General features: G+C 48.5%; 1 protein-coding gene across 2 annotated transcripts; it reads left to right on the forward strand.

The window, feature by feature from the left end:
- Positions 1-1,420: 1,420 nt before the first annotated feature.
- Positions 1,421-7,872, forward strand: LDLRAD1 (low density lipoprotein receptor class A domain containing 1). 2 transcript variants are annotated; one of them, XM_075759365.1, is made up of 6 exons: positions 1,421-1,843; positions 2,246-2,300; positions 3,834-3,965; positions 4,391-4,528; positions 5,063-5,191; positions 5,979-7,872. In XM_075759365.1, exons 1-6 carry the CDS (start codon positions 1,823-1,825, stop codon positions 6,122-6,124), a joined length of 621 nt encoding a protein of 206 aa, XP_075615480.1. In that variant the 5' UTR covers positions 1,421-1,822; the 3' UTR covers positions 6,125-7,872. The 2 variants fall into 2 exon arrangements, with proteins under 2 accessions (XP_075615480.1, XP_075615479.1); XM_075759364.1 differs by having other exon boundaries at positions 1,675-1,843; positions 3,831-3,965; positions 5,979-6,246.
- Positions 7,873-10,171: the final 2,299 nt, after the last annotated feature.

Below are 10,171 nucleotides of genomic sequence, written 5' to 3' on the forward strand. Positions count from 1 at the left end.
GGCTGCAGTAATTGACCTGTTTCTCGAGATTTCTAATCTAAACGGACTATTTAAGCTCTCTTGGCATTTGACTTTGCAAAATGCCTTGTCCTACTCCTTTTTTGTTAAATGTTTGACTTCCTAACATCTTCAGAGGCTGCAGTTTGGGTTTGATCTCTGCCTAAGACCACTGTTTAAATGAAGGGCCTTAAATTATTGAAGTTGCAGGAAGAAAGCATTTCATATTCTCTTTAGGCGTGTGTTCAGTTGAACTCGTAGCAGATTTTAAATGGAATTATCTTGACACAAATGAGGCAACCCTCTCAAGTGTGTGCGATTCATTGCTGGCAGAAATAGCCGTGGTACATTTGGGGGGGGCATGGGGGTTTTTAGGTGCTAGAATTAACAACAGTCTCCTAATATACTGGATATCTTGATCTGTGTTCCCTCTTCAGCTTCTTTTTGGCAAAGTTGTTTGTTTGTTTGTGGGGTTTTTTTTTTTTTACACTTCAGAAATGCTTGCTTGCGTTTGTTACCTCATTCTCACGTACTCATTTTTCTGAAGTCTTTGATGTGGAGTAGCTGCTCTGAAATCCAACTGCCTGGTTGGCTACGGCTGAGCTTGATAATCTTGGTGTAGGAAATAGACGGTGATAGATGTCAGGTCTTACAAACATGTGTCTCTAAGAGTGGGTTTACTCCGCGTTTTAAACACTTCCATCATAGATTGTTCTGCGGGGTATGCAGAGCTAGCCTGCCTGACCTGGCTTTTACATGGGACTCTCGGCAAACTCACTGTCACCTAATGAGCTTTCTGAATGCTCAAAATAGTCCTTCTGAATCAAGCCTGATTAGAAACTAAAACTTCCTTTTTAAAGACAAACAGATCCAGAATTTAAGATAGGCAGGTTTTAACCCTTCAGCTGTTGTTCTTCCACATTGTAGCAGGTGTCTGCAGCCCAGGCTTGCAGACCGTTTGCTACTTGGTGTTTGGTGTTTTTACCCAAAATCCCCCTTGGAACAGGAGAGCTTTCTAGCACCAAGTTTAACAGTGACATATTGCTGTGAGAAGCTTCTGCTTTGGACAAGTGGTGGTGTTGCCATGCCGAAGGAGGAGCTCCTACAAGGCTGTATTTAATTCTGGGTGGTCTGTGAACAGGTGAGCGCAGGGCTGGCAGATGCCCTTGTCAAGAAGCGTGTATAAACTCCATGGAATCAAGAAATAGCTGTATGTGTGGGGATGGAAAGGGAGGTAGCTGTAATCCTTCCTCCGTATTGGGCATTATTTCATGCTTTCAATCAATTTGAAGCCAGCTTGTAGGCAATATAGCTGCCAGCTTCTCCTCCGAAGCCCTGGTAAGCAGTGTGTCAGCTCTGTCTTGGGAAGGAGGTGGGGAGAAAGGAGACTTGCACGAAGATGATGAGACACTCTTCCCTCAAGCTTTCGTCGTGAAGGGGTGTTCTCCCTGACCGGCAGCAGGGTAGCTGCAGTGAGTATCAGCTAGGCGTGAGCCTTCATCTTCTGAACTGGCATCAGGAGTGGCAGCGGGCATCAGTTCTCGGCATCCAAAATCTCCGTGTCCTTTATGATTTGCCTGTTGTGGAACCAAGATGGAGCCAGGAGGAATGAGAAGCAAACCAGAAACCCTGTTTCCAACCGGAGCTGGAGCATGGGCTCGGTGCTGCCTTCCCCATCCCCTCCTGCTTGCGTGCCCAGGCGGCAGCATGCTCCTTGCTCTCCTGCCTCTGTTGGTTTTTGTATCCTGGTAACAGAGCTCCTGTTAGCTGCAGAAAACTCCCCGCGGTCCTTTGAGCTGCTGTGAGGGCTGTCGCTCTGGGAAGCATGAACAAAACTCACCCCCAGGTACAGTCCTTCTCTTTGGGGAAAAATCTTATGTTCAGCTGTTTCCTAAAGTACATATGTTCTTGATCACGCTGTTTGTCTGACCTCGTTATCACTGGTTTCTGTGAGATTTCAAGTCATTTCTACTTAACCTAATTTGATACAAAAGTATTGATATAAAGCACTGCACTTGCATTAATGTTTGTTTTACAAATGGGTAACTGAGATTTAAAAAGCAATCTGATTGATCACTTTGTGAATTAAACCTGGGCCACGTTGCCACCGAGGCAATTTTTGCTTGTATGTGAAAATAAAGGAATGCATTATATATTCCTGGGTAAGATGGTATGAGAACTAGAAAGGCATACCTTGTGTGGTTACTGCATGCTGCTTCTGTAAAGTCTTTTATTCCTTTCCTTCTAGAGAAATGGTGATGTAGCTACTTTTGATTCAACAAAGTCCTTCTCTGAAGAAAGAGGTAACGAATAAAATGCACAGCTTAATATTCTTATTATTAAATATAAATCAATTGAAACTATCTATGTAATGTAAAATACAACAAGTATTTATGATCTGTTGAGATTGATTTTTTTTTTTTTTCTTCCCCCTTCTGTCTAGTGAAACATCCAGACTATAAATTTAATAAACTTAAACTGCTCTTTGTTGGCCTGGAATTGGCAGTCTTATGGTTTAGGAGCATGATAGGCAATTCTTGTCTGTCACAGAAAGGCTCATAATGAACTTGCTAATGGCCCAACTTCAGCAAATTTTGGCCGTGTTAAGGTGAGATCAAACAGAATCAATAGCAAACCTGTAGATCGAGTTGCAACATTTCGTCACTGCCATTATTTTAGACTCGTGGCTGTTTGCAGCTGTTGTGCTTTCTGGTCAAAAGTGTCTTGTAGACACAGACATGCTGTAATTCATCACTCTTCTTTTAAGCTGAAATGTTCTGTGTTTGATTCCTGCTCAAGCATGACAGAGGGGGTGTTACTGCAGCCAGGATCCCTTTGCCATTGAGCAAAGGCCGCGTCTTCACTTCCGTTTCTATAACACAACTACTAAGTAAATATGAAGCAGAGCTAAGACAAATTCTAAATTTTCAATGAAAGTTTAGAAATACCAAAATCCAATTATACATGATCGGTTATGTGTTTCTCTGACCACATTAATTTTTATTCTATTGGTCTGGCGATACAAAGGGATGTAAGAAAATACAACGTTGGTTTAGAAACAAAGCTCTGGTGCCGCAGATTGCAGGGGGCAGCTGAACGGCGTTGCTCTTACGTGCGCTGCTCTGTGGTGCAATGACTGTGGGTTTGGCCTTTAGCTTCCGGATTTTGCTTGATTTATGTATGTGACTTTCTGAAAGTTGGACTCCCTGGAAGGTTGCTGCCCTTTGTACCCTGGAGATGTCTTTAGGGAGGGAAAGGGATGATCTTCAGCCAATTCTCACTATTTTGAGCTGATAATTCAGCCTTATTTTGTGGGAGCATTAAAGTCCTCGTTGGGGCAGAAAGCCCAAAATGCTGTAAAATTTCATTTTACCTCTTGAGGAGTTTTGCTGTGGGCTCTGGGAGGGGAGGGCACCTTTCCCAGCCTTACACTGACCTGCCCTGTGCTTTGGCTGCTCGGGCTGTGAAAAGGGTATTGCTGTCCCACGGGGCCGGGCAGGGGCTTGGCATCCGCCACCCTTCTGCATCCGAGAGCGTTGGGTAAGCTCCAACGGAGACGCAGCACTTCAGGGTTGGCAGAGACCTCAGGGGTCGCTCCCAGTGCTCTGTAATGGCAGCACGGGCTCTTCCACACTGCAAGCAGCAAAATTGCCTGCGAGGGGGTGTTGTCATTGTCATTTAGCTACTAAAACTCAACGATCAGCCCACACCAGTCCTGCATGCAGACCCCCCTGAAACACCCCGTGGCTCTGTGCCGTTCCCCTCTGAAACACCCCGACCCCGCTCAGACCCACCGGACCCTTCCCCGGCCCCTCACCTCTCTCACCTCCCAGCAGACTGCTGCCAGCCACGCAGCGCCCGTGCGGGCTGCACGTGGAGACGCGCCTGCATCTCCGCCGCGGTGCTGCTCGTCCTCGCTGCCGCCGTGGGCTTGGCCGTGGCGCTGGGACTCCTGTTACGTGCGCCAGGTTGGTATCCCAGGAGTCATTATTTTTTTTGGTAAGGGAGGCAGAAAATGATGTTGCTTGAGAAAAGCCTTTGTGTGCATCACCACGCGTGAAGTCGTGTTTCCCGGCGCAGACCGGGAGGAAGGAAAGGGACCAGCAGCGTGGTGCGGGGCTGTGCCAGCCTTGCACAGACTGAGTCACCACCAGCCGTTCCTCGGCTCCAGTGTCCTGCTCCACAGGGCTGTGGTAACTCTGGTTGCACGGTCATGCTTCAGACCAGTAGTATAGTTTTCAGACTCTGCCATGAACCTACAAGAAATTAATCCTGGCCCCTGGTTATTTCCAGAACAACAAATGAATTTCAGAAATCCCCTTCTCTTCCCCTTGATCTATTCCTCATACAATGAAAATGTTGGAAAATAAAGTCTTTCTTGCTTTCCCTTCAGTGAACCGCTTCTGTACAGCTTCCAAAAACAGGACAGGTTTCTTGTGTGACGACAGCGTGACGTGCGTCCCTGCCAGCCAGGTCTGTGACAGAATCAGCGACTGCAGGAATGGAGAGGACGAGCAGGAGAAACTCTGTGGTGAGTGGTTTTGTTGTGACCATCCTCCCCGCGCTGGTCTTCCTGTCATGAGACAGAGCAGCCAGTGTCCCTCTAATCCTGCTCCGTGCTTCTGGCCGTGTATGTGAGCAGATAAGCCTGGTAGAGCCTTTGTAGGGCAGATGCTGAAGAGGTGGCACTGCCCAAAACCCAGCGGGAATGCCAGAAATCAAGGACTCTGAGCTCCTCTGATCTTCCTAGGGTTTTTTAAACTGCAATGCAGTTTTCCTCCATTGATTAAGCTGTATGCCTACATGGTTAATTTATTGTCCAGTTACCCTAGGAAAAAACTCATTAAAGCAGAAGCCTGGGGCGCCCAGACTCGGCTTCTAGCTTGGCCACAAGCATCCCTTTCCCTCTCCAACCGCAGCTTCCCCGTCTGCGGCATCATTCATGCCCTGACACCGCACAGGGAAGGACCGACTGACCCCCCCCCACTCCATAACAGCAGCCTTTGGCAGCCACCATCCCCATTTTAGCCAGCACATCTGTCCCCTGTGTGTTCCACCCTTGCAGGTGACTTGCCCCGCAGCCTTCCGGGATACCTGGTTTTCCGCTGCAGTAACCCCGCGTACTGGGTCTATGCTGATCGGAGGTGTAACGGGCTGAACGACTGCGGAGACTGCTCTGATGAGATGGGGAGCTGTAAGTCTCTCTTCTGGCTACTGTTGGGCAAAAGATCTCTTCTGCTGATTGATTGAAAGAGGTTGCACAGGTGTGGCACTCACTGATGCTGCTGGAAATGTCTAGAGGCTGGCATCCACCACTAAAACACAAAATAGCTGGGATAGGATGTGAATATGAACCATGCAGGCTCCATCCCATCAGCTGCTAAGGCTTCTGGTGGCAATCAAGAGAGGAAAGGCTCCATGTTTTTCTCCCAGCTCCAAAAGTTGCTGCTCCTCTGTGGCTTGCTGAGTGTGGAGCAGTTCCATCATGATGTGTAGTTGTAGGCAGCAGTGATCGTTCAAACCGACCTTTGGTTGTTGGTCAGGAGAAGGGTACATGTCTGAGCCAGGAGGGCTGAGCATGCCTCAGCAGCTTCAAAGCCATCTAGATCCTTCTCTCACTAAAATGGGCAGCAGGTTTGTTTCTAAGTCACCTCCCTGGTTTTGAACCTCAGACAAGACCTGCCTGTATCATCAGCTTTCTCTAGAGTAGCTTGCTAAAAAAAAAAAATAAAATTACAACTCATTGTTCTTCCCAGGATGGCATGTCTGCCATGAAGGTCATTGCAATATCACGCTCCGTGGTTGTCTCCCACAAGTAGCACCAAGCGAGTGTCCTCTTTGGTGGGTTCACAGATACAGGGTCATCACCAGTGGCTTTTCAGTAGCTGCCAGGGGACAAAAGGGTAGCTACCTGCGTGAAAAAGAAGGAAGGGGTCAGTGCAGCAGAGGCATTTCTATTCTCTGTTTTCCATCCCTCCCAGTGGCGGACTGTCCTCCGTGCGGGTCGGAGTGGTGGAGCTGCAGCCCTGTGTTCTACCAGTACTGCTCCTGCGTCCCCAGGAGGCTGTGCCGGGACGGCGTCCAGCACTGCCTCAGCTGGTCCGATGAGTATATCTGCAGACCGTGAAGTCTTGGCAGCGCTGGAGACAGCACGGTGCTTCCTGCGTTGTCACCTTTAAGCCTTGGTGTCCTCCTGCTCTGCCACCCACTTGGGAAGCTCCAACCCAAGCAAATCCTCAGCAGCAGCACACTGACTGTCACACAGCGACACCGAACAGGGATGAAGTGCGTATTGCAGGCCAGAGGCTGGCTGTGGGACACCTTCCAGGGTTCTCCTGTCATGTGAGGGTGAGTCCTTTCTACATGAGCCGAGCGCTGCCTTGCAGCATTGACTGGATGGGCTGTGTGCAGGCTGCTGGCGACTGTTGAGCAGCTGCTGCCAACACAGATACTGTGTCTGGCCAACCCTGGGCGAGGGGTTTCTCCTGCGTGGACATGCTGGTGCCTTCACAGGCAGCCAGATGAAGGTATGTTGAGGACTACCCTAAAGAGCAGGAGCTGAGCGAGGTCTTTCCAGCCCTTGGGTTAGCGTTTCCCTCCAATGTGTCTTCACGCTCCTGACCCTCAGGGGCAAGAGGAGAAGCTTGTGTTTGTGTTCAAAGCATGTCTGCAGATGGTTCCAGCGGTGGCTTTGAAGGATCTGCATTGATGTTCCCAGGATGCTTCCTTGGGAACGCTGTGCTGAGGATGGCACCGTGGGGACCTGCTGCACAGGCCACCTCCCATGCCCTTCTCAAACACGAAGGCCAACGTGGAGAGTGTAATGGCAAGGAAAACTGCCGTGGAGAGGCTCAAGGGTTTGTGGGGATAAATTACCGTGCCCTTGTGACTGTGTAGCTGTTCCTAAAAGCCAGGGCAGGGAACCAGCATGTATATAAAATGTACTTCTCTCTGGGCTGTACAGTTTTGGAGCAGGAGCTCAGCAGGTTGAGAACAGCCGTGGGGCCGGGGTGTGTTTGCACTGAAGTTGGCAAAGAGAGGAAAAAAAACCAGTCGCAGCTTCAGAGCAGAGAGCAGCAGAAAACCAAGTGCTGCTCCTGGGGTGGTGTGGGATGACACGGGATCCGTTTGTTGCTTATTTCATTCCTCTGCCAGCAAAGCAGGATCAGGCAGCCAAACCTTCAAAGCAGTCCTCAGGATGTAGGTACAGATGTGCCACTGAAATTTCAGAAAGATGGAGTCTTTCTCTGCTGCTTTGAAAATCTCACCTGTGTCTAAAACATTGTGTCTGAGAACTCCACATTTACAGTGAGTGCACTTACTTTTCTAGGCCCAAAATAAACTTCAGGCGATCTCCTTCCCACCACCATCCCAGGTCATAGATCTTTAAGAATACAACCCCGTTCAATCATTTCCTCTCCGTCCTGTGATCTGCGACTCTGCATGTCACCATGACTTGTATCAACGGTGAATATTTCTTCTAATTTGTCCCCGGAATACAGTTGTAGGTCTGACAGATCTTTTAAAAATAGCTTTACTGTATTCTGACTCATACTTCACCTGGAATGAGATGGTAAAACTCTGTGTAATGGAACCGGTACTACAGGAAACTTTTAAAGCCATATTTAATAACCCGTCCTTCTCCACGCCTGGCTAGGATGGATGGCTTGCTTTGTGCCTGTAAAAGTTCACTGCAGTGCATTCAGTGCTGCAGCTCGGAAGAGCAGTTAAGAGTTTCTTACCTAAACGTTTCTCAGTTGCAAGCTTCCAGCCTCAAAGCCTGAAATCGAGATGTACGTTTTTACTGGAAAGTCACGGACATCTAAGGCTTCAACAAGGCTGAGTTGGGGCTGGTAAATAAAGCCTGGCTTATTGTAGTCACTGTTGTTCCTCTTGTTACCCCAAAGTATGTTCCAGGGCGCTCAGTGAGGAAGTCTTTGCACAGTGAGGAAGTCTTGCAGCACTGAAGAGGAGCCCAAGGAGGGGTGATTCAGAGGCAGCGCTATTGGGTCAGCCTCTCCTTCCTGGGGAAGAAGAGCTCCTTTCCAATTCAGTTTGAGTTCGGCCACGGACTGTTTGTCTGTTCCTTGGCTTCGAAGTGGGAGGGTGTGCAAAAACCTCTCTGCATTGGGAGGGGGCAGGTGGGCTACAACTGCTGCACGCTTCTATGGGGCAGTGGTCAAAGAAAGGGGGGAGAGAAGGGGAAGAAGAATCTCATCCCTTATGATGGGAACCATATATGGATAACAGAATGACTGTAATTGGTAATGATTAAACTATCAGTTGCTATAAAAAAAACATAGAAACCTTCATGCTCAGCACAGGGCCTAGCCAATATGGTTTATAAAAAAAAAAAAAAATTTTGTTTTGTACCAAAGGTAGTGGGCTAGCCATGACTTTCTGGAGCCTCTGATGTTGGCTGTGGTTGGGAAGAGGATGCTGGTTAGGCTGACCCGTATGGCAACTGCTGTATTCTCCCAGTCCAATATTTGTCGGTCATTGCCACGGCTCACCTCTGCCAAGTTTTAAGATGTTCCAGAGGGCGAAGAGAAAAGGGTCAGGACGTGCGAGGTGTGAGCACGGGGAGTCGGATGTTTGTGCTTGCTGTGTGGAAGGCTGCTCCTCCGCTGCAGCAGAGGTCGAGTGGTGGCTTGCCTTGGCTGGCTGGGGACAATGTTGGGATCTGGGAATTCTTACTTTATTGCGAGACATGATAAAGAAGGCAAATGCCTGGCTTACGGCGGGAAAGATTCTTGTGTCGCTTTCTCTCTCCTTCAGCAGGAGGGTGAGGAAATGGAGGCAGGCTTAGGGTGCGTGGAGGATATCCCTGGCTGCAAAGAGGAAACCAAATACACACCCCTTCTCCCTTTCTGCCATCTCTCAGCTTTGTAATTGAGCTGAACCACAAAGAAATGGGGTCAGCAATATGATCTCTGCATCTAAGATAGCCAGTAGAGGTTCATCGGTGTCAGAGGAGCTGACCCAGCCGGTACCTGCAGGGCAGAGCCCCAGGGTCGCTCTCCGGCTGATGTCCCTTTGTCAGTTCACAGTGAGTGCTCCTGGGAGGCCAGAGCTGTGATTAACGGCCTCAGGTTAGGAGGAGAGAGGAACTGGGGGCTCATCCTGCTCTGGATTTACACCTGTGAAGGGACTAGCCAAGAGAGACATGGGAAGCAGCAAGACTCAGACCCAGCCTGGAAGCAGCCAGGGACACAGCGGGCAGTTCAAGCAGGCACTTGGCTGAGCCTATCTATTTCAGGGTGAGTCTCCTCCTGTAATTTTCTTGCTTACTGCCTTGTTCCAGGTCAGCAGAGGCTGTGTGCCTTACGGAGAGCAATTAACAGAGATTAGTGGGGTGAGGACATAGTGGTAAGCGGGTCTAAATCTTCCTAGGATAAAATTTACACAGTGATGTGTTTAAAAGAGGAAGTCTGCTGGTCAGCAAGAAACCTAAAGAAAAGGAATAATTCTACCAGGGGTGGAGAGCGTAAGAAACGCGGTGCTCTAAATCACCCCTTTTGAAAAGGAAAGCTGTACTGTATTATTTTACCAACAAGCCTGTGACCTGGGCAGAGACCGTTCATGTCAAATCACGATGTGCCTATTTTCCAGCTCAAGGCACCAGCTCCCAGCTGCTTTACCGATGTGAAATGGAGTACACGGTTCTCTGAGATGTGCACCTCTCCGTGATCAGATTAGCAGATCTCCATGGTGGTGGTGGAAGGGCTAGCAAAAGAAATGCATGGTGGCTGTTGAACCAGAAGCCAGCTGCAGGAGGGAGGATTGTACTTGAGTGCTACAGTCATCTTCCTGTTGAGACGCTGTTTTGCTAAGTCACCACTCGTTCCATTATTTGTCTCGGCAGAAGGCTGATGTAGTTGTCAGTGGAAGCTATTAATAGCCTTGAGTTTCTGGGGAAAAAAAATGTAGGACTTGAATGCAAGTATGCTTGGTTTGTTTGTGTGCAGGGTTTTCTTTCTGAGGAAAATTCAGCAATAAAAGATCAAAAGAGAGAAGGGGGTTTAGCTCTTTATGCATTTTTGAGATGAAGTTCCTTCTCTTGGCCTCTTCATGATTTCCGAGGAAGTGTTGCTTTTCTTGTCACTGAATTACGGTAAACAACAGTGTAAAAGGCAGATATCTTCTAAATAAGCACTAGTAGAGGAAACCTCTA

Source organism: Balearica regulorum, chromosome 8, assembly GCF_011004875.1.
Source record: "Balearica regulorum gibbericeps isolate bBalReg1 chromosome 8, bBalReg1.pri, whole genome shotgun sequence".
NCBI lineage: Eukaryota > Metazoa > Chordata > Aves > Gruiformes > Gruidae > Balearica > Balearica regulorum.

Coding starts and splice junctions, on each gene's coding strand:
- LDLRAD1 (XM_075759364.1), top strand. CDS start 1,823: ATGAACAAAACTCACCCCCAG. Junction 2,301..3,830: donor GTCCTTCTCTGAAGAAAGAG/GTAACGAATAAA, acceptor CTCACCTCCCAG/CAGACTGCTGCCAGCCACGC. Junction 5,192..5,978: donor CTCTGATGAGATGGGGAGCT/GTAAGTCTCTCT, acceptor CATCCCTCCCAG/TGGCGGACTGTCCTCCGTGC.